Source organism: Mustela nigripes, chromosome 13, assembly GCF_022355385.1.
Source record: "Mustela nigripes isolate SB6536 chromosome 13, MUSNIG.SB6536, whole genome shotgun sequence".
NCBI classification, from domain to species: Eukaryota; Metazoa; Chordata; class Mammalia; order Carnivora; family Mustelidae; genus Mustela; species Mustela nigripes.
In genome coordinates, this window is record NC_081569.1 from 113,577,343 (window position 1) to 113,601,715 (window position 24,373).

The 24,373-nt window shown below is 51.6% G+C and overlaps 1 protein-coding gene across 3 annotated transcripts in view; it reads right to left on the reverse strand.

Moving 5' to 3' along the window:
- The window catches only part of ACTN1 (actinin alpha 1), a 97,595-nt gene that overhangs the window by 30,322 nt on the left and 42,900 nt on the right, over positions 1–24,373 (reverse strand). For all 3 annotated transcript variants that reach the window (XM_059373469.1, XM_059373467.1, XM_059373468.1), the window contains exons 2-4: positions 13,684–13,798; positions 9,554–9,673; positions 1,629–1,715 (exon numbers count right to left, since the gene is read on the reverse strand). In XM_059373469.1, the coding sequence (XP_059229452.1) occupies positions 1,629–1,715; positions 9,554–9,673; positions 13,684–13,798 (322 nt within the window). The remainder of the gene's footprint in view (positions 1–1,628; positions 1,716–9,553; positions 9,674–13,683; positions 13,799–24,373) is intronic.

Consider the following 24,373-nt stretch of genomic DNA (forward strand, 5'->3'; position numbering starts at 1 on the left):
CCACATAACACATTTAAATACTGATATAATGGCCTTCCAAGCTTTCAGAATATCTCCCCCATTATTTCCCTTAATTCAAAGACATCGAGCATTACAAAGTAAATCAGCAATCTATGTCAGGTCTATGTCTGATCCATCTATGAAAAGTCCCAGGATCTCTGGGGAGGGGTATTCTGGCCATGCAGAGTGCACAGAGCCGTGTGTGGGGCAGAAGTGTTAGAATATCTAAGAAGTTTCCTTATATTTAATGCATGGATGGACATCACTGCTGTGTGAAGCAGACCCGTGTCTGTAAGGTAAAGCAGGTGGGTGTCTGAGGGGACCCCAGGAGTTCCGAGCACAGACGGCAAACCACACTGTCCCCTTGTGCTCGCATCCATGAATTGCAGAAATGGTACCCGGAGGAGAGGGTTCATGGGTGATCTCATTTACTTTCAATTCACAAAATGGACTTTTAAATGACATGAAAGGATTTCTGCAAAGATAGTATTTCAAGCACAAACAAACAATAAAAAAAAATCAGCAAAGCTAATGCTTCTCCTCAGCTCAAGCTCATCAGCTATTTTACAAGACTGAAGTGACGACGACTTAACCAGAGCTGAGAAGGAATCAGTCCCCAAAGAATCAAACTGAGCTCATCAAGAAGGCAATTTGAAAATGGGTTTATAGCTACCATCACTAACAAGATCCATGTTCGAAGTGACTACTGTGGACACCTTTTCAACTACTTCAGCCCTAAACGTAGGCCTTCCCATGGTTGTAGCATCACATGTCAAACAAAAATTTCCATAACAAAGCAATTTATTCTACATTCTTTCCATCAAAAGAATTACTTTGAATAAAAATCTACGATTCCTGGGCCATGAAAATGAATAAAAACATATTTCGTAAAGTTTATGTGTTTATTTATTTATTTTTTTTAGGAATCTCTGCACCCAGTGTGGGGCTTGAACTCACAACCCCAAGATCACGAGTCAGCACACTCCACCAACTGAGCCAGCCAGGTGTCCCATGAATAAAAAATACTTTAAAAATATTATCTCCATCTCACCTGTTTAAAATTTGTTTTGGTATGTGTGTTTCATGATACAAATAACAATATCTCAATATAATTTATTACAAAATAGATGTACACACATCAGATATAAAGCTCAAAAAATGCCAGAGTGTGGGGCTCCAAGTTTAACGAGATGGCAGCCCCAACCTAGAGCGGCCTCTTAAAGATCTGTGAAGTGGCCACAAGAGGGAGCTATGGGAGCAAAGTGGAGGACCTCGGGTCCGCCAGGAGCCCTGCTATATGGCCTCCCGGCTGCTAAGCTATTTCTCTGCCCTTTTGGATTTAACAACCCAAGAGCCAATACTTCCCCATGCACCCTTGGGCAGTCCCCAAGTGAGTGGGATTCCCTGGGGCCAATGCGCCAGTGGAAACCAGCACCTGAACAGTTCCAGTTTCTCTACAGAAACTAGATGCCACCAATGGGCAAGAAACCCAGGAGGCAGCCCATGATTAGGCCCCCACTGAAGGGGGTCAAGGGTTCCCCAAGCTGAGCTCAGGGAGGAAGACGTGATGGTGAGGGTCGGGGAGAAGAGGGGGCTTGGGAACTAACAAAGCAAAGCAGGAGACTCACCTTCCACAGAGATGTCCTGGATGGCAAAGCGGAGGATAATGGTCCAGATCATGCCCAGGGTCATTTTCACGTTCCCATCCACGATTTCTACAGAAATGGCATCGGGACACTATTAGCTGGGGCAGGATTAACACTCCCGGAGTGCCCAAATCACTGCATGAACCATGCAGGAAATCAAAGACCACACAGCTCCACCTCTAGGGAAAGGAAGTTGTTTTTCAAAGTACCATCAGGTTATCACAGGTGCCAGGGGGTGACCGGGACACGAGATAGGTGTGATCCATTCCGGTGGGTGCATCACAGAAGGCAAGAGAGACGGACAGAGAAGAGGGACAGGTTTCTAAATCATCACAAATGTTCTGGCAACTCTGTGAACCATCCACACCCAAAAGTGCAGGCACAACTGAGAGGAATCGATCAAAAGGAATCAACCCCATGCCATTACTTGGGCACTAATGTTATTTTTAAAAAATCAAACAACAAACTTCACAATTAAGAGATAATCCATTAAAAATTCAGTCTAAGCAACACTTTAAGAGACTTTTAAAAAATGCTGTAAATTCTATGAAGTCATTTTTTTCCTTTACCAGGCCCGGAGGCAAGGAATATAAACAGAAAAGAGGAAAAAAAAAACAAAACTCTCTTTAAGGAGCCTAAGACATGGAGCCACTTAATAGTCTTGGGAGCTGAACTGATGCCAATCAAATGTATACTCCTTACCCTCACCTGTTTCCAAACCAGCAGACAGTAAGCCAGCCCCACGGCAAGGTACTCAGCTAACCATCTGGCATCCAAGAAATATCTTATTTTTTCCAACCTGAAAAACTGACTGTAGGAAAACACTAACAAGACCGGGAGAAGGGGTAACTTCCAGGAACTCCCAATATCCCGAGCCCACGTCCACTAGGGTCTTTCCCGCAGACCCTTTAAGCAAGAGTGAATTCCACTAAGGAAATTACATTCTAAGATCTTATCATCTTAAGACCTCAAAAGGGAGGGCAAAACCGCATGCTGCTGTAGGCTCAGCAAGGGGCAGAGCATTGCCGGCAATACCTGGGTGGGGGGGTAGGCAACTCTGCTAAGCCCCCATCGGGGTGCCGAGGAGGAAGAGGGCCCATATCGGGCAGTGGACAGCCTGTGACTCTTCCTGCTCACGAGGGCCTCACACAGCCCTCCCAGAGCCGCAGACACCAGTGGGCCACAGACCAGAGTCAGACTGCCTGGGTGAGAGATGGAGAACTGAGCAGCACACAACCACCTTCCTTAAGCAGTAGAACAGCCAGCCGGCACCGCGCAGAGCACACTGGGAGACGCGGTGAAGGTTACTCAGTGAAGAATCAGTCCTTCAAGACTTGGTTCTTGTGTTTTGTTTTGTTTTTAAGATTATTTGTTTATTTATTTGACAGAGAAACCGCAAGAGAAGGAGCATAAGCAGGGTTAGTGGGAGAGGGAGAAGCAGACTCCCTGCCGGACAGGGGAGCCCAATGCGGGACTTGATCCCAAGATCCTGAGATCATGACCTGAGCGAAAGGCAGATGCTTAAAAACCGAGCCACCAAGGCGCCCACAGATTTTTTTTCAAAAACGCCCTTTCACTTGTGATTTCCAAAGGTTTCGTAACGTTTAAAGGGTTGATATAAATTGATAAGGAAAAAGGTCTAAATTCACAATAAGCGAAAGACTTGAATAAATATTTCACAAAACACAAAATATAACCAATTTATACATATGTTCAATCTCTCTTGTAATTAAAGAAGATAACATTCTGGGATGCCTGGGTGGCTCAGGTGGTTAAGCGGCTGCCTTCGGCTCAGGTCATGATCCCTGGGTCCTGGGATCAAGTCCCACATCGGGCTCCTTGATCCGCAGGGAGCCTGCTTCTCCCTCTGCCTCTGCCTGCCTCTCTGTCTGCCTGTGCTCGCTCGCTCTCTCTCCTTCTGTCTCTGACAAATAAATAAATAAAATTTAAAAAAAAAAAAAAGATGTTAACATTTTCCTAGCTATTAAATTAGCCACTTGAAAAAACAAGGAACACACACCTTCACGTGGGTTGATGGTAAACAAAGGCTACCGACCACACTGGATACAAGTGTAAACTGGTGTGAAAAAACACTTTCTGGGGTGCCCGGGTAGCACACGCAGTTTAGCATTTGACTTGTGGTTTCGGCTCAGGTGGTGATCTCTGCGTCGTGAGATCGAGCCCTGTGTCAGGCTCCATGTTCAGCACGGAGCCTGCTCTAGATTCTCTCTCCCTCTGCCCCTCCCGCCCACACATGCTCCAGTGCTCACTCGCTCTCTCTCTCAAATAAATATAATCTTTTTTTTTTGAAGATTTTATTTATTTATTTGACAGACAGAGATCACAAGTAGGCAGAGAGGCAGGCAGAGAGATGGGGGGGGGAGCAGGCTCCCTGCTGAGCAGAGAGCCTGACACAGGGCTCAATCCCAGGACCCTAGGATCCTGACCCGAGCCAAAGGCAGAGGCTTTAACCCACTGAGCCATCCAGGCGCCCCTCACATAAATAAATCTTTAAAAACAAAAACAAAAACACACTTTCTGGAAAATAATTTGGCAACAGGATCAAGCACCCTGAAGTTTTTCGACTTCTGGACAGTGAACTCTCCCTCTAGAAAATCTATGCCTAGCCGACTGTCGGACACGCGGCGTAAGGCTGCTGTATGACAGGGCCTGTTGTAGGGTCATTTCTTGTGGCCCAAAGTTGGAAAGCAGAAATACACCCAGTACAAGGTGTGATGGAGTAAATGCCCTCCCTGCCCATCACCCATTTGCTCAGGACCTCCGCGGTTTCCCACCTGCCTCAGAGTCCACGCCCATGACCAGTGGGGCCCTGACAAACCCCTCCCAACTCTCCCGTCACGTGGCCTCCCCACAGCTCTCTCCTCCCCAGATATCCACGAGACTTGTCCCGCACCTCCCTCCATCTCCGTTTCATCTTCTCCTGGAAACCTCCCACCTGCACTTCCTGCTGGAATCTTCTCCACCTGGGGGGTGTGTGTGTGTGTGTGTATGTATTTTCTCTCTCTCCCCTTCCAGACCATAAGCTCCATGAGGGGAACAATTTTTCCATTCTGCATCACTGCTTAGAGCCCAGCAGAGGGAGTGCCAGGCACAGAGAAAGCCCCCATCAACATCTATTGAATGAATGAATGAATGAATGAATGAATGAATGAGGGAGCACTGGAGGGCACAACCCACGTGTGGGTGAACGGGCAGAGGTTACTCAGGCCCGTGGCTGGGAGATCATAACCACACTCGGGCTCCTCCAAGGCAGGACCCAGGTCTGGAACAGAGTGCCGCTGTGCTCAACCATGAACACAGCCACTAAGAATTGCCTTCACTAGTTTTTAATGACCTGGAGAAATCTTTACAATATGGAAAGTGGAAAAAGCAAGTGTGAAATTTCATGGACAGTGTTTCCAACACAGGGGATTATTTTTTTAACATCTAGAAGAGGCTCAGGTGGCGAGGTCTTGACCTTTCCGAGGGCAGAGGCTGCAGCACTGGCCCCCTGCCTCTATCCCATCCCATGGCTCCCCCCATACCTGACCTGTGAAGGCCAAACACCTAGGCCTCCTGTGGCCTCGAGTGCGGTGCCCTCCCAGCACTAAGGGAGACAAGAGGGGCTTCTTTTTTGCCTACTTATTCCTCCCTCCCTTCCCTAGAAACCCCCAGGGATTTCTGCTCACTGAAGTCTCACTCATACCAGATCCTGTATGGACACAGGAGAGCCAAGTACAGGCAAAAAGAGTGGGTTGACATCCCCTACGGCACCCCAGCCTCAGGGCCTGCTGCCCCCCTATCCCACCCCCAGAGCATAGCCCCTGCCCCCCCCAACCCCGAGGGTCCCCAGAACAAATCCTTTTCCCAGGCATCTGTGGGTCTGGATCACGGATGCCCATCTCACCAGAAGCCTTATGTCAGGGGACTGCCAGGAATGCTGGGTCTCAAAGGAGGGTCCCAAGGCCACACTGGGCCATGGGGACAAAACACAATGACAGACTAAACTGTCTACTATGGGTACAGGAAGAAGGGGAGCCATGTTTCTGCCGTTCCTGGTCTACAGCCTGCCACGACGCATTCACACCCTGCACTGACCCCTGCCCCCACCATATGGAGGCAGTCACCCCGTGCATGACTCAGATGGTAAAATGAAGACATTCCGCATGACAGAAACTAGACCGCCGGGGGTCACGGGCTCCCAGACCCATGCTTCACCCCCAGTACAGGTGACCCATCATCAAGACCACGCCGAGGCTCCTGGCACTCAAAGCCATCAGGCCTTCCCCGCCCGAAGATCTTCAGATAAAAAATCCTTCTGGTCCTCTCACAGGGTTAAATACCAACCACTCACCTAAGTCAAGTCTCAAGTCCATGAAGTCTAGACATTCTAAATCAAGTGTATTCTAAACTTTTTTTTTTATAAAGATTTTTTTTAAATTTATTTATTTGACAGACAGAGATCACAAGCAGGCAGAGAGGCAGGCAGAGAGAGAGGAAGGGAAGCAGGCTCCCCACTGAGCAGAGAGCCTGATGCGGGCCTCGATCCCAGGACCCTGGGATCATGACCTGAGCCAAAGGCAGAGGCTTTAACCCACTGAGCCACCCAGGCACCCTCAAGTGTATTCTAAATCAAGGATCTATTCTAATCCCACCTGGATATAAGGAAATCCCTTACTTTCAGCCTCTGTGCAAACACCATCGGGGACTGGGACCACAGGCCCCTCCAGAGCACCCATTCCATTCCCAAAGGGCCACCTGGGCCTGGGTTTGACCATCAGGGGCTCACCAGAGTCTAGCCCTGCACCCTATGATAATCCTTTAAAGGTCTGGGGTCTCGCCCACGCCAGGCCTGCCCCCGTCAGCCCAGGATGCCCCTCAGCGTACCCAGCAACATCTCTCCCACCCAGACCCCCATGAGTGCTCACTCTGGGGATCTGCTCCACTGCGTTTTATGTTAGTCTACAGCAATAAACCGCATCTCATTATAATAAACAAACCCCATTTGTGGCCTCATCCAGTTTCCTGGCACGGCAGGGCAGGCATCCCAGCACATGATCTTAGAGCTCAGTCTGAAACAGGAGAGGTGATTTCAACGTAGAAGGCTCGGCCTACAGCAAGGAATCCCGAGGGCAGTGAGGAGGTCAGGATTATCTCATTTTAAAGGAGCCTTTCAAAATCTTCAGAGAAGCGAGGCCGGTGTGAAACAAATCAGAAATAGTGGCCAGCTTGGTTGACTTCCTGGAAGGTCAAAGGCACCGGATAGAGTTTATGCCTGGGTCTGTCTTTGCTCCTCGCCCTCTGCCGGAACAGGCACAGCCAAGCGGACCCAGCCCTCCGTAGCTGAGGACAAGCACATAGTAAAGTCCTGCCCTCGGCCCCCACATGCCGTGTCTGCAGCGATGGGAAGAGGTTCAGATCTGAGCTCTGGAGCCCGAACTCCCGGGTTCAATCTGGCTCTGCCCCACGGAAGGAATCTACCCATAGCCTGTGCTCAGCCACACCACCGGCTTCCACCCGGGCAACTCTTCTCAGCCTCAGCTGCCGGGATTACACAATGTGGCTGATGACACCCACCCGACAGGCCTGCTCACGGGCAGAAAGGGAGAGCCCAGCCAAAGCATCCTGTCTAGCCAAAGAGCTGGGAGCAAGTGCTCTTCTCTCCCAGCGTCCCCTTTCCTGCTCCCCTTCGGACCTCAGAGGGTTCTTTTTAATTTTAAATTTTAATTTTTTATTTTTTTAAAGCGTAGAATTATTGCTCAGAGTTAAAAAAAAACAAAAACAGAAACAAACAAACAAACAAAACCTGTTAGGTAGCTGTTTTTCTTTCTAAAAATCTGGATTTCTGGCTTCTTTCAAAAAAAGATGGAAAGCGGGCGCCTGGGTGGCTCAGTGGGTTAAGCCGCTGCCTTCGGCTCAGGTCATGATCTCAGGGTCCTGGGATCGAGTCCCGCATCGGGCTCTCTGCTCAGCAGGGAGCCTGCTTCCCTTCCTCTCTCTCTGCCTGCCTCTCTGCCTACTTGTGATCTCTCTCTGTCAAATAAATAAATAAAATCTTTAAAAAAAAAAAAAAAAAAAAAAAGATGGAAAGCTCTTGCCATGATGGACCTGTATCCCCCCGCCCCACAGCAACAATCAATCAGACCTGCCTGGCAGGTGCCCCGATTAGGAGGAAGGACCTGCTTTCCCCAGTTCTCCACAATCCCCACCCATCCCTACCATCACCCCAGCTCTCCCTTATACATCCTTTACTGCCCTGCCCCAGGGGGACATGTAAGCTTACACCAGACCACCCCAGCGCCGTCTTCTGGTTTCCCAGTCCTGCTTCATGGAAACTTTTCCTGCCAACTCTTTAATCTTCCCTAATAGAGCAAACTACTCTTTCAAGAAGCAGAGACTACGTTTCTACTCACAAAACAAGTACCCCGCTAGGTCTGAGTCCTTCAAACATCTCCTGAGCACCTGCTGTGCGCGCCACACAGACGCAGAAGACACGGACTTTGCTTCACAGCCAAGGGTGTGCTGGGACACACTTGGTGGCACCCACGACCGCTCAAACGTGAGCCTGAGTCCCCAGAAAGCCTGGGCTTGGTGAAATTGTTCTGCAAAAGCCTGATAGGAAATATTTTCAGCTCTGTAGGCCATACAGTCTCTGTCACAACTTTTCTGCCGACGGTAGCAGGAGAGCAGACAAAGAGAAATGTAAACAGACAGGTGTACAAAAACCCATGTCGGCCAGATCTGAGACCGCGGACTGTGGTTTGCCGATACTGCACTAAAATTTGCCTTTGATGTAGCAATATAAAATCCCTCCATTTCTAGAAAGGAAGGTGGGGGCGGGGAGAGCTTTAGACTCCTCCCACCAGAGAAGAGATGTGCTCCTCTGGTTTACTGGAGCGAGCCCCCCACCCTCTTCAAGAGGGGGGTGGGGGAGATGGGGGGGTGATTTCTCCAACACAAACCTGGTCTCAACTCTGGCTTTGCCCCTTATAGACACTGGGACCTTCAGTACGTTACCTCATCTCGTTAGGCATCTGGTTTCTTCTCATCCAATGAGAGTAACAACGAGAGCCACCAGGGAGGCCATGTGAGGGATCAGTGAGATCGTCTCCCGCCCAGAACCCGCCAGTGCGTGAGTGCTCCGGCATTCACAGCCACGCGCGCATGTGAAATGGTGAGTGAACGGATGGAAAGCTTCCCAGCTTTAGATTTCTGGTGCCGCACCACAGGTGCCCAGGGAGTCCTGATGAATCCACGGGGCACAGTGCTGACACGGCCTGGCTACGGTGTTCCGTTCTCCTCCACCCTCCCCAAATCCTTCCAGAACACCACAGTGCACACCGAAACAAACTGCACTGCCTCGTTTAAACCATTAAGAACGAATAACAATGTATACTGAGCTTTAAAAAAAAAAACTGTTTTCAAGTGAAAGGAAAAGAGTCAAGAACCTAATCTGTACAGAAATGCTATTAGGAAATGTTCCTGAAGGCTTCTGGACATCAGTCTTCCCCACAGACCCCTGGGAAGACCTCCACCCAGCGCATGTCTGACACTCTCCAGGCAACAGAATTCTCTGCCTCAGGCAGCAAAGTGCAGGCAGGCCCGTGGGTGAGGGAGGTGGCACTCCACTCTCACAGGATCTCAAGGCACCAGGATTCGTCTGGGGGTGGGAGGGATCTAGGTCAGGACCAGGGAGCAGGCCCTTGGTTTTCCAGGGGGCAGAGCCGATGTGGGGGGTGCCGAGATTGGATGGAAAGTGCAGCTGTTACATGAAGAATCCGCATGCCCCCCCACTTCCCAATGCACCCAGCAGCGTGGGAACCCAGGAGTCAGGGCAGAAAAGGCCAAGAGAACAGGGAGCAGAAAATCAGGCTCTGCCGAGCAGCCAGACGGCGGGCCTCACTCACCTTCGGCTCCAATGGACACGAGCTTGACCCCCTTGCTGGCTATGAAATCCAGGGCCTTGTTGACATTGGAGATCTTGTGCACTCTCATCTTGCCTCTCTCCGGCTTGGCCAAGCGCTCCCCTGCATGCAGATCAAGAGGGAGGGCAGGGAGGGTCGAGTGCTGCTTCCTGGGAGCATGGCTGCTCTCGTGACACTCTCGCCCAGGAGCAGCGAGGGGCCCCCTCGCAGGGAGTGACAGGGAGAGTCGACCCTGCCTCTTTCCTGCCACTTCTCAGACCTCAGTGCTTGCCCTCACCCAACTGATCTGTATTAAGCCGCTATGTCTGGGATCTGGCAGGCGCTAGGAATACAGGGGTGAACAGAACAATTCCCTGCCTTTGCACACTTCTGGACCAGGAGGAGACAGAGCTTCAACAGAGAAACACACAAATACATGTAAACGTATTTGAAGGATAAATGCCTAAAAAGAGGATGCAGAGGAGGACAGGTGGGGCATGAAGGAGTTGTGGAATAGTCAGGAAAGGCCTCTGAGTGGGAGGGCAGCTGCGCTGCGACAGCAGCCAGTGATGATCAAAGCAGAAGAACAGCACATGCAAAGGCCCCGAACCTCTTCTACTCTATACTGCTTGGTCTGGGAAGATGTGTGGGCACTTTAGAATATTCTGAAAAAGTCCCCTAGTGTTCAAAGAAAGCTTCCCACGGTGTTCCTCACTTGCTCGAGAACCACCACCTCCTGTGGGCATCCTTGGCTCAGCTCCAAGCCAACTCCCCACCCTCAGTCCACCCCCTCCTCCAACACAGGTTCCAGGGTCAGAAGCTGCAGGCAAAGAGCTGGTTCTCCAAAGACCCCATTAAGAGCACTTTCAGCTCAGAACAAAGGCATTCAGGGACCTCTTTAAACTAAAACTCAAAATTAAAATGTGCAACATGCATGCCCATACCAGGGAAGGACACATAGCTTTAGAGTCTCTAAAAGGCCAGGGATCCCAGGAGGCTGAGTACTGTCCCAGAGCCCAAAACTCAGGACCACTGCACCTGCCATGGTCTCCAGCCCCACCCAGCCCCAATCCCCCCCCCCCCCCCCCCCCCCCGCCACACCCAGGACATTAGCAGCCTGGCCAAGAGAGCTCAAGGAGCTGGACAGCCGCAATGTGGTAGCAGCGCTTCTCCAGGGGGCCTCCCAGGCCCCCTCCACCCCAGCTTCTGGAGAACAGACTTCCTGCCACAGATGTGATTAGGCCTGGCAGCTCCCAAGGAAGCACAGCTGGGGTTTAATGATTAAATTAAGACCTTCCACTTGCAGCTCTCCCAAGGCTGTGGCCCCTGCTCAGCCTCCAAAGCAAGGTACCCTATCAATCCCCTGGGCAGACGAAATGCCCCGGGGACTCCCTCCCATTGGACGGATGAGGCAGCACCCCATTCCGCCTCGCGCCCTGAAGCTCTCCTGCTGAAGCCCTAGCCCTTAGGTCCTGCCAAGCCTGAGCTCCCCAGCCAGCCCCCCAGCTGTGTACCCTGGCTGGAACAGGACTTCTCCATCGGGACAGTGAAGGCAGCGAGGTCGAGGCCGGCAGTTCTCGCAATTCCAATGCCCAGCCCCCTTCCCCTGCCTCCTAATTTTGAAAATTAGGAGGTCTGGGGTGTGCCTAGGACTTTGCATGTGGATAAGCTCTCCTGCAGATTCTGGCGGGGGGGGGGGTGGTCTGGGGACACTCTTCAGAGGACCACTGGGGGCACCAGCCCCTTCCTTCTGTCCTCCTACTCCCCTCACAATGCTCAAGGAAGAAAATGCAATGTCTCAGTGACTCAATGTCCCCCACCCCCAGGAAAGAGAGAACCCCAGTTCACGGACGTGCACAGGTCCCCTTGGGCACAGGCCCGCCTGTTCGGTGGGGAATGTGCAGCTAGTCCTGCTGAAAAGCCGGGCATCCAGTCACTCCAATATTTGCTGGCCATCACACACATGCCAAGCACCGTTCTGAGCCCTTGGGACACAGAGATGAGACCATCCCTGCCCCAAGCAGCTGAGAGTGGGATGCGAAAAAGCACAAATGGGCCCAAAATGATCATACCGTGGGCAAACGACATGACAGGAATGACAAGAGGAATTAACGGGGTGTGACGGGAGCCCAGAGCTCCTGTCACTCCTGAGGACAGCCACTCATTCGGGGAAAGCCTTCCTGGAGGAAAACCCTGAGCTGAGCCGGGAAGAATGAAAAAGACCACCACCAGGTTTGTGTAAACTAAGAAATGTTAGAAGAGGAGGCAGGGGAGAACACTCAGAAAGGCAGTTGGAGGAGAACAGTATGGTGGATCCTAAAAAATTAAACCTAGAATTACCATATGATCCAGCAATTCCATTTCTGGGTATTTACCCCAGAGAACGGAAAGCAGGGGTTCAAACAGATATCCGTACACCCGAGTTCACAGCAGCGCTAGTCGCAAGAGCCAAAAGAAAGAAGCAGTTCCAGTGTGCACCAGAAGATGAATGGGTACACAGAACGTGGTGTGTATGTACAGCGCAATGTTAGCCTCAAAAAGGAATGAGAGAGGACACATGGACGAACCTGGAAGACATTATAATGAAATACGCCACAGAAAGACATATATTGTAATTCCACTAATTCCACTAATATGAGGTGCCGAGAACAGTCACACTCACAGAAACTAAGACAAGGGTGACTGCCGGGGCGGAGGGAGAAGGGAGCGGGGGGGCTGGTGTTTGATGGGCTTGGGGTCTCCATGCGGGGTGACGGAGAAGTCGCAGATGGATGCTGGTGTGTCTGCACAACAAAGGGACTGTACAAAATAGTCCAGGAAATTGAAAATGTTCAAAACACTCAATTTTCTGTTTCGTGGGTTGTACCGCACACACACAATCCCTCCTTCCCATCTTCATTCACCCACACACAAATTTCACCTGCAGGAGGATATTTAAAAGTTCCGGGGAACGAGTTGGCTGGAGCTGGTGCAGAAGCACAGAGGGCAGAGAGCCCGTCCCTGGTGAGGACTGCGCGTCTCTTGGGGTGACAGAGGGTCTGAGGTCTGATACCTTTTTGGGAAGTTAGCTGAAAATGAAACAGGTGCCAGCTCACAAAGGATCCTGCAAGCTACGTGAAGGAATGTGGGCTGTAGGCTTCGAGCCCTGGGAAGGCACTGAAGGGCTCTGAGCAAGAGACAGCGAGACCTTATTTGGGCCTGAGCCGGCCCCTTGGGCTGCCATGCAGAGGATGGACTGCGGTGGGGAAGAAGCTGGGAGGGTCCAAGGCCTCTGCGGATCATCTAGGTGAGAGCTGGCAAGGCCCACACTGATACCACATAGCAGAGGTTAAAAAGGCTAACAGAAGAAGAAAATAGAAGGAATGGAACTTGAATGCCAAGTTGGAAAGCAAAGCAAAGGAAGCATTGTCTCAGAGCTCTACATTAGGTTTGGGAGAAGAAGACAGAGAATATAGGAGGAAAGAGGTCTGTCGGGGCCAAGGGTAGTCTGCATAGTCTTGGGCACACTGAGGGGATGCTGGGGGGACATCTGGGTGGAGGTGGGGCCTGAGGGAAAAGGCTGGACTGAAACCAGGTCTGAGCATCACCGATAATTGAAGTAGAAAGTAAAGTGAAGAGAGTAGCTAAGATTACCCAGTGTATAAACCAAGGCGTGAATGTTGGAACCACCAACCTCGAAGGCATGGTGGAGGAAAGGTATTCCTAAGAAGGCAGAGGACTACATTCAGGGGGAGTTTGTCTCTCCAGATTTCTGGACATCCAAATTCTTCACTGGGGGCCAGATAAGGGAGTGGGATCATCTGGATAGAGGTGGAGAGGTACTAGTAGAGCCAAGTTTGGAGATGGTCAGCCATGGTGGACCTTCTTTCTTTTTGCCAATGAGGGTGCGGAGGCAGAAAGACAGTGACTTGTCCAAGGACACGTGGATGGTTGGCAGCAGAGCCAGGACCAAACCCAGTCTCCTAGTCTGAATTCACACATGGCGCCCCCAGCTTCTTCCAAGAGACCCAGGGCTCACCACAAGCAAAGGCAGAGTAGAAGCTAATGTGTCAAGGCAGCGTTCCCCACCCCCACCCCCGGGGCCGAACCCAGCAGGCAAGCACCTCACCCTCGGCCGGGGTGGCCCCCCTCACCTGAGATGACCTCCAGCAGCAGCATGAGCTTTAGTCCGTCCCGGAAGTCCTCCTCGATGTTCTCGATCTGCGTCCCCGCCTTGCGGAGGTGGGAGTTGCACCATGCCGTGAACGTCTAGGCAAAGGGAAGACGAGCAAGTGGTCAGGCTCCCCACACATCCCAGAGTCCCTGAGGCCTTCATAGGGGCCTTGCTGGGTCCCAGGCCCCGCCGACCACGCCCTCTCCGGGCGCTGTGTGGATGATATGGGCGGGCAACCCTGGGACGGACCCTCCTTTGCGGCCTCTCCATGCGCCATTAGAAGGGCTGGCAACTGACCTCTTAGGTTCTTAGGCTTAGTTTCCATCCTCATAGTTACAAGGCAGAATATCCCAGGGGAGGCAGAGTGAGCCTTAATTAATTACCAGGGCAAATGAGTTGAATAAATCTTTGTCCACTTGGCAGCTGGCTTAGGAAAGAATTAGTGAGTCTTGTTGAGTTCACAATTCACAGGCGGTATCAGGACAAGGAGAGAAAGGGGAGGACCCCAATGCGCCCATGTATGTATGTGTCTGTCTGTCTGGAGTCAGGGTGTCAGGCACTTCCAGCTGCAAAGGTGTGAGGAAGAATTCCAGAAGGGACTCTGAAGAGACTAAATAAAAGCCCATCTATATTATGATTTTACAGTCTGCGGGCAGGGGTTGCGGAGGGGGGCAGGGGGCAGGGGGCAGGGGAGAGCAGCAACACTGAAGCAGCCAGGGACCAGCCAAGCAGTCCCGCAAAGACAGCGCCACCTCGTGGCTCCCACAAGGAACAGGCTGACCCCAGGAACAGAGACAGAAGCAGGTGCTTCCATTTCCCAAGCCCGCCTAGAACTGGGGCAGGGTCTCTCCCCAGAAAGAAGAGCTCTCCAGCTTCAGATGCAATCTACTTCTTGGCAACTCCAGAATTCTATGCACCAAACGGCATCTTCAACAACACAGGGTCTCAAGGGCCCATGTCCAGCCCCCCGCCGCCCCCAGCAGCGCCAGTCAGCAACCCTCCCACCCGCCCTGCAAAACTGCAATGGTGAGCGGTGTGTTACTCAACCAGTAGCAGGCACACCAGAACCACCCCTCCCCCTCAGAAAGGTCACCAGACTCATGACCCCCTTCCCCCACCACTTCCTCTTGCCCTGGGGGGGAACAAAGGGAAGTGGCAGGGAACAGGCCGAAGAGAGGAATGGCACCCCAGTGGTCGTGAGCAGAAAAGAAACGGCTGCTCGGGTTTCTGAGCAAGAGCTGCAGAGCCAGTGAGCAAGAAGGAGGGACACGTTGTCAGTCCACGCAGGTGGGGAGGAGGAGGCAGCGCAACAACACCCCAAAGTCCAAGCCTCGTCTTTAAATCACGCCTCACGAGGCGATTTCGCTCTCCCTAAAACGCTACTCCACTCTGCCAGTCGGCTCCCACGATGGAGAAGAGGCTTGCGGGTGCTATCCAGAAGCTTTGGGAAGACTGACACACAGATGAGAATGAGCAGGGATAGATTCTGATCCTCAGCCTGGAATGTCCTCCATGCCACGCTTGGCTAGCTCACACTCATCTTCCAAGATCAGGCTCAGCGATCACCTCCTCCCGGAAGCCTTCCTGACAGCCCACCGCCACACCTGGTTTGGGGGCATAGAGCCCAAAGCACCCTGCACCCACGCCATGATTGCCCCTATCCCAGTGCACGGTCACTCCCTGGCCACTTGTCGGAGAGGGTGTGGCCTCAGTGCTCTGCCTAGAGTTCCAGAGCACAGGGTAAGGGACACAGCAGTGACCAAAAGAGCAAAAACTCCTGCTCAACAAAAACCCCCTGTGCAGCAGACATTCCAGACAATGTAAAAACTGGACAGCTGGGTGAAGGAGCATGGTGAAGGAGCCTTGCAAAGCTAGGGGGATGGGGGGATGGTTCTAGAAGACCCAGATGCACCTGTGGATGATGCCGGGAGGTATCCGGGCATCGGGCTGTTGGGCCAAACAGTGCCCTTGGGGGCCCTCCACCCTCCAGAAGCGTAAGACCACTCAGAGGAGGTCTGTTTATTGGGTGCCCTGCCCCTAGTGTTGGCGCAGCGAACTGGCAGGAGACTAGGGGGTACTTAGCCTTTTTCATTTTGTTAAAATTTTTTTGTTGTAAAACATATTAGGGAACTTTCTCATCTTGAAGAGAATTTATCTTGTGGTTCCATATCCTCTCCCAGCTGTGACCTGTCCACATACTTCCCGCCCCGGGTGTCACCACGATCGGTATGCGGGGGGAGGGCAGCTTCTTCTCATCTACCACCATCTGGAATTTCCACCACGCCTTGCTCTCACCTCCCTTCCAGGCCCACACTCAGCCTCTGCCCGGGGTTTCCTACAGACTCCAAGGGAAGTGCCCCCCCCCCCGCCCCCGGCAGGGGACAATTTCGGATCCAATGTGACCAAGGTCCTGGTGGGGATCACCCACACTGGCCACAGCTGGGGGCCATGAGATCTGTTTATCGCTCAGCTGTGGAGCGGGGTTGGGGATGAGAGGAAGAAGAGGCTGGTTTTGAAAAAAAAAAAAAAAAAAATATTGCTTTTGCAAGAGGAAAATGCTGTTGAAAGCAGCCGACCCCATTTCCTGGGGAAGCCAGGCTCAGCACTCTGGGAGACAGAAATGCACCTGTGTTTGCTCACGGCTCCCACACAAAGCCCTGGTTCTGAGGCCTCTGGAGCTGCGCGCCACTGGGAGACCCTCAGTCTCCCATCCCGGGCCCCACAGGTGACTGCCTTGAAGGGGCGCCTGAAGGAAGTTCCATCAATAAGCAGCACTTCTCACGCAGCTCAGGCCACTGGACGGAAGGGGTGGAGGTCACTTGCGGGCTGAGACCAGGCATGTCGGGGTGCACCACATCTGGTTCAACTCTTTTCCAGCTGTGTGACTTGGAGATTACCCTCCCTCAACTTCAGTTCCCTGACCAGTAAAAGCCAGACAGTGGCGGCGATTTATGAAGTCAGGAGGGTTAACTAGAAAACACTTGTACATTGCCTGTCACTTTGAAAGCGTGCCATTGGTGATAAGGAGGAGGAGATAAAGCAGCTGCCCTCCCCGTGGACTCACCTGCTCTGTGCCCCCAGCCTGCAGTCTCCTCCCTGCCCTCAGCCACCAAACTCTGTCTGGGTACCACCCCGAAGTGCAGCCCTGAGCTCCCAATATGACACCCCGTGTGTCTGAGAACTTTGCTGTGCTTTGGGAAAGGACTAACATTGTGGTGTGGGGTGCAGGAGGCCCATGACTTGGACAGCGGCTCTGTGGATCCTCACCAAAGAAGAAACCAATGGGGCAAAGGAGTGGGGAGGACAATGTGAGCACCACACAGCCATGTGCTCGCCTCCAGCGTACAACCCCACTGTTGTGTCTGGACTGAAGAGTCATGGTTCCCTGGCCAGGGCAGCCCTCCAGGAGCTCCTTAGTGAAGGACTTATTAAACTAAATTCAAAACACAGAGTTCCAGTCATTTCCACCAGATGAACAAAGGATGGAGCTGTCCCACTTGCTGGTGAAGATGTGCGAACAGACCTTGGTCTTTATGTTCACCCTCCAACATTATCACAGAGGACGACACCTGCACCTGCTCCTTGGCAGTGCCCCAAAGCTCCAACAAGGACAAAAAGCCAACAGCTACAAGTGATGCCCATAGTTAGAGACCCAGGGCCCAGCGCCTCCAGCCCATGCATCCCAGTGTGGTGAGGAGTGCTACCCCAGCTGGGCTAGGGTCCAGCCTCACTCAAATGAAAGGCAGGGGGCCGTCTTATGGCCTTAGTCCCAACCTTGCCTCACCCTATCGGACCTTCCTATTGCTCCAAGAGCCCCATCATTGGGTCCTTCTTCAGATCAGTCTAAAGAGACAGAAGCTGCTGATGGGGGACACCTGGGTGGCTTAGTTAAGCGTCTGCCTTCCACTGAGGTCATGATCCTAGGGTCCTGGGATCGAGCTCCCTGCTCAGCGGGGAGTCTGCTTCTCCCTCTCCTTCTGCCCCTCCCTTTGCTTGTGGATGCTTCCTTGCTCTCGCTCAAGTAAATAAATAAAACCTTAAAAAAAAAAAAGAAGGGAAGCTGCCAATGGGCCTTTGGTGGATGCACTCTGCAGCAGAAATGGGCTCAGGGGTGCTGGGAGATCTCAGGAAATGTGCTTGGGGCCCCATGCTGGAAGGGCTCATTCCTTTCCCATTTTACCCTCCTCCAGCTGCAGCCTCGGAGGGTGCTGGGAGACAGGGAGGGGCTGGCAGAGAACCAGAACCCGGGTTCAACCTCTCTCAGACCTGGTCTACCCACCTCCAATCTGCATATCTAACCCTATCTAATGGCTGAAAGTCAGGGCTGCCAATAGGCCTGGCCAGGCCCCAAGTTGGGGGTGGGGGGACAGATGGACACGTCCTGACAGGGGGGACAGGGGAGAAGAAGGAGGGTGCTTGAGCCCAGGCTGAGTTCCATGGAGCTAGCCATGGGGAAGCACCTTTGTCTACCTTCTTTCTCTACGGGCCTCAAAGTCCTGCTGTCACAAAAAATCCTCTAATACTTTTCCATTACGTCTTTAACAAGTAAATATTTCCCCTAAAATGTGCAGAGAAAACAAGTGGCTTTTGAGAATGTGCTGTCGCCCACTCCCAGCTCAGAGACACCAGAATGTGACTTGAGTGACACGGATCTCCTTGTGCCTCTGTTTTCAAATCTGTAAAATGGGAATAGACAATAGCATCTAGTCGGCAGAACTGTGATGAAAATGAAATAAGATATAAAAGTAGACAATAAAAACTTAGAAAAAAGAGAATATTAACCTTAATATTGCTAATTTATGCTAATGATGATAACATAGTATTGATATACATCTGAAATACAGTAAATGCGGGCGCCTGGGTGGCTCAGTGGGTTAAGCCGCTGCCTTCGGCTCAGGTCATGGTCTCAGGATCCTGGGATCGAGTCCCGCATCGGGCTCTCTGCTCAGCGGGGAGCCTGTTTCCCTCTCTCTCTCTCTGCCTGCCTCTCTGTCTACTGTGAACTCTCTCTGTCAAATAAATAAATAAAATCTTTAAAAAAAAAAAAAAATTTTTTTTAAAAATAAAAATAAAAAAAAAATACAGTAAATGCGTTAGAAATAGTCACTAGCATCATCATTATTGTCTATACCTTAAGATTCCAAGAGTATCTGTATTATTATATTCAGCTTGGTTCTGGAGTACAGAGGATCACCCCATAAGCACGGGTCAGAGGCTGAACCTTTAAAGTCAAGCAGCGTTCAAAGCCTTCATCTTAGTGGGAGAAGGAGTGGTCAAACGTGAGATGCTAAAACACGGGAAGTCAGGGCACTTGACTAGAGGATCACTCTGGACAACAAGCATTTGGGAGTCTGGAAGGATTCACTTTAAAGAAGATCATGCAAAGCCGGGTCCCACCACTTCTGGGTCACGTGGTAATGGTGGGCAAGCGACTCAGTGTGGCTTTGCTCAAGGTGCTCACCTGTAGAGCGGGGATAATATGAAGAGGGTAAAAACACATGGGGCCAGGGGATTCCGTAAGATGAGGCATTTAAATCACCGAGAAGAGCCTGGGACAGAGTGGCTGCCTGATAGTTACCTATTCTCACTGCTACCACAATAATGAGAACTACCATTATTACAAGTTTTTGCTGCCCAATACATTTTGCTGAAGAACGTTAGAGCCAGAAGCGATGCTAACAGCACCCACGTCAAAGCCTCCCTTTACAACAGAGGGCACGTGACCAGAGAAGGCAAGTAGCTCTTCGCAGGCCACCAAGTCGGGTATGGTCGCAAGCCAGCCTCCTGACTCCCCGTGCCACACCCTTTCCGTTCCACCAGGACACTGCCGATTTCAGGCTGCAGGTACAGTGGGCTGAATCTTACAAAGTATCATTGAAAATGGGTCACTGTGAAATGACACCAGCAACCAGATGGAATCTGGGTGACTCGGGTCAGCTGTGGCACAGAGTCTGAGCTGATGGCCCATCAGGAGAGCTGGTGTGGGAGGGGCAGCCTGTCTGGGGGCAGCGTGGTAGAGAGGTGACGGGAGCAGAGCCAGGAAGAGGCAGGCGGTCACCAAGACATGGGAGAGCATTCTGGATGGCGAACAGATCAGAAACATGTCTTTGCAGGGAACTCTGAGAACTGGGGCTGTCTGACCAGAGGACAGAAGAGAGGACTCAGCGGCTCACTTCAAAGATTTGAAAGACCTTCTCGTGGATGAGCAAATAAGTCTGCTGGACAAGTCAGGAGGCAAAGTAAGGAATATAGATTTGAGAGCAAGACTGACCAGGCCCAGTCCTAGCTCTGCCCCTGAGCGACTGTGGGCCAGTGACTTCACTGGCTTGCCCATCTGTAAACTAGGTGTAAGAACAGAACCCACCTCCAAGGATGGTGAGGGGATGGGTGCAGCAAATACACGGCAACCGCTGAGCGCAATCTCCCATGCGTTAGGTTCAAAGAATGGTGGCTACTAGTATTAGGATGGAGGACAGTGCCGGGAAGGCTAGAGCTCAGTGTGAGAACAGACCAAATGTCCAGTGTGCTACCTGCCAACAGCATATGCTTGGTGAGGGTGCTGGAGAGAGATCCATACACCCCTCAGCACGATGCTGATTCTCTGAGAGACCAAGGCAGTCCTTGAAAAGGTTACTTTAGAGATATGTTCAAAGAGCTCAGTTACCAAGAGTCACACTTAAACGTGTGGGCAAAGCTTCTCAACCTCTGTACTATTGGTACTTGGGGCTGGTTTCTTGTCAGGGGTCGGGGGGGCCTGTCCTGTGAATCACAGATGTCCAGGATCTCCCCTGGGGCCCTCCCGTGAGACACCACTAACATTTCCCCATTTCAAGTGGTGACAACCAAAGGTCACCATCCCTTGAGAGCCCAGAGGAGACAAACACATGCCCTAAATAACAATATTAGCAGCTAACTCTACAAGCACATCTGTGGACTAGACCCTCTTCTGAGTGTTTCACCCTCTTTAACTCTGACATCTTCGCAACACCACTCTGAAGCAGGTGCTCTTACCGTCCTCATTTTACGGATGAGGAAACGAAGCCTCAAAGAGGTTAAATAAATGAGCAGAAGAGGCAAGTGTGAGGAAAACGGGACTGGGGCGCCTGGCTCGCTCCGTTGGCAGAGCAAGTGACTCCTGATCTAGGGGTTCTGAGTTGGAGCCCTACATCGCCTATAGAGATTACTTAGAAACAAAATATTAAAAAAATATTTTAAAAAGACTCCTAGGGTCTCTAGCCCCTTAATGGGAGAACATGGAATCTTCCTAAGTCTCCTAACAAAAAAAGCGGCACACACAGGAACAGGATCGTACAAGGTATTGATGGCAAGTACTAAGCATGCAATGGTGTGTGCATTGGCACCCCTGCAGCCACCACAGCAGGGGTGCCAGCCGCCTAGGGATCTCGCAGCAAAACCTAACAGGACTTCCTGTTGGGGAGGCGGTGGCTCCCCTCACTTGGGCTGGATGGAGGACTGATACCTGTCACCAGGGAGGACAGTGAAAGGTACCACTCACGCTGCCATACTTCAACTGAAACAAAGGGTATCTTATCGACTGTCACTTGTTACCTTGGCAAAAGTAAGTTTCTGTTCATTCCCATGGCAGGGTGGGTACCCAGACAAGGCCCCGCAAGATGTCACAGCAGGCGGGGATGACGTCACAGCGGGCAGGATGACGCCCTACGTCTCCTGAGGAAAGCTTCCCACCAAGGGGAACTGAAGTGCACGAAAGCCCTAGCCCAATGCTTAGGCGCTATTCTGGGCAAACACTGCTAAATTAAGGCCACGAGTAAGAAAATGTTCTTGTCAGCATTACTTGAGAGGAAAAAATTAGAAACGGCCCCAATTATACTAATAAAGTATCGGTAACGTAAATTATGATTCATCCACTTAATGGAACATTACACGGCCAAAATGAGAGGTTCTGAAACTATGTATTATTATGGAAAGAACCCTTAGATACAATTAACAAAAAAGCAGGATACAGAACCGTATGTACAGCAGCAGGGTCAAAGCTAAGTGAGTGATCCCAGGAACGTGAAAAGCACCTGAAACAAAACCCATCCACACGTGAAGACACCGGGGCTTCAGGAAGCGAATGCCCGACATTCTCTGCTTCCCTGGATCAGGCATCTGCAAATACGACCTGCATTAACGATCTGCTCCCTCGCCCTTCTCCCTGCGAGCACTTTCCTTTTGGATGTTTACTTGCCTCAGAACACAATCCAGGCCGTCCACTCTTGGCTGACCTCACCAGAGAAGCCTCTGTTGACAAAGGTGCCTTTTCTATTGGTCGCACGACAGAGGAAACAAGATAACCCACCTGCAGCCCAATAAGATGGCCTGGCCGTGGTGGGGAGACAGCAGCGGCGTCTCATCCCGCCGCCCATCCATCCAGGCCTTGGTTGGGCTCATGTGCGGCCCACACCTCTCCCGGGCACACCCTCCCACTCCTCTGGGATCACTCCAGGGGAGCCATTGTTCAGAGGACCTGGTGTGCGCATGTGATCCCAGATAACTGACCTCGACCCCTTCCAGCTATGGAACCCCAAACAAGTCCCTCACACCTGGCAGGCTGGAATCCAGCGACTTTTCCCATCATAACGTGCCTAATTCAAAGACGGAAGCACAGATGAGAGCTACAATTGGGGTGAGCATAGCATAAGGTATAGAATTGTCCAGAATGACTACTGTACACCAAAAACCAATGGAATGCTGTGGCAACTATACAATCAAAAAAAAAAAAAAAAAGGCACAACCACAAAGAGCACCAGGGGCAATCTTCTGTTCCTTGTAGGGCTGATTCCGATTGGTAGGCTCTGCTCCTTATCAAAAGAGGCCAATAAATTCCATTAGGGACAGTTTCATCTCCATGAACTCCAAATATGATCAGTGTTTCAGTCTCGAGACTGACAGCTCCCGTCCTCACAACCAGACACCTGCTGGGAGCTCAGGGGATCACCCACAGAAGCTGTATGCTGGAATGTTCCTGGAAGAGAGGGGAGCTGGGGCCTCCTGACAGGGACGGAAGGACATTTTTTTTTTTTACAGAATACCCTTCTGTTTCTTTTGAATTTTATACTGGATACAGTCATTATCTATTTAAAAAAAAAAAAAAAAAGAGCTATGCAAATGTAAGAAAAGTCTGTCTGCAAACATACGCATTTATCTAAGTTAGACCTCCGGGATGGGAAACAGGGAACTTCCCATTGCTCTGGGAATTCGGTGGTGGGGGGGGGGGGGGGGGATGCGTGCTCATGTATTATCAGGGCGTGGGGAGATGTTTCCAAAGAAAAAAAGTAATCAAAAGGAAAAAAACTGTCCCATCTACTTAAAAGAATTAGGAAGAGAATCAAATAAGATACCACACAGAGAAAGGGTTCTGAAAAACTTTAAAGTGCCTTATCCATGTAGAATATTCCAGGGAAAGTCATAATCGGGGGCAGGGACAGGAGGATAAGCCAGCAATGACACACACATCCACCCCAATAGCTGGTAAACTGCTAATCGTGGGGTGAGAGGAAAGGCAGCACTCCCTAGCCAAGAGGCTCCAGAAAACCCCAGTCTAGTTTCTCAGCCTCTTAAAGGTGGTATGTGGCTGCTCATTCTCAGTGCATCCCCTCTATCCCGGGAGCAGAGCAACCAGGGACGTGGTCTAGGCTCCCAGAGTCAAAACCAGTTCTGCAGCCCCCCCTCCCCGCGGGTGCTCCACCACAGCTGCCAGTTGGTGCAGTGGGTGGGCATCGGGCCCGGGACCCTCAAGGGGGCTGGGCCAGCACGTGCACAGGGTCGAGTTCTCTGCAGCATCCGCGGGCACTGCCAGGGTGCCTTCTCTCTCCCGCCGGCCACCCTGCAGACCCTCTGGTCCCCACCCGTGGCCAGGCCAGCCAGGGTGTGGGCACTGGGTGGTGTGTGTAGGCCAAGAGCTGCCCAGAAGTGATCTCAGATGCCCACTGCTCTCATAACATAAACAGGAGTATCTGGTTCACTTATCAAGGGCACGCTGCCAGCCTTTCAAAGCAAGCTGTCAGCTGGCTTGCTCGGAGATGAAAAGCAGAGTCCTCAAGAACATCTCCACCCAGATCTGTGTACTTTCCCCCAAGCTGGGAGCGGTTGCTGACAAAGTTGAGAACCACCGGGCAGCTTCCTCTGTTTGGAAAGGGTACCTCTCGCACAGCTTGCCCCCCAGGCCACATGAATGCTGGCATCCTAGAGACTCAGGGTGCAGGTGGCTGGGGCGCCCCAGGGAGCTGGACTGCAGAACCGGGCAGAGCTGGGGCTGCGGTCCTAGTCTACACCTTTCACCAGTTCTCTCTGGGCAGGATTCTTGGTCTCGGCCTCAGGATGCCTACCTATAAAATGGGGATAATAAGACACAGCAGGATGCCTGGGTGGCTCAGTAGGTCAACCGTCTGCCTTCAGCTCAGGTCATGATCCCAGAGTCCTGGGATGAGTCCCGCATCTCAGGCTCCCTGCTCAGCGGAGAGTCTGCTTCTTCCTTGGCCTGCTCTGCCTGCCATCGCCCCTGCCACCCCCACCCCCACAACTTATGTTCTCTTTCTGACAAAAAAACAAACAAACAAAACCACAAGACCTACACGGCATGGCATCAGAAAGGACCAAATTAGATCTTATGTACTTAATCAAAGATGGCCTGGCGCTATGTCGAC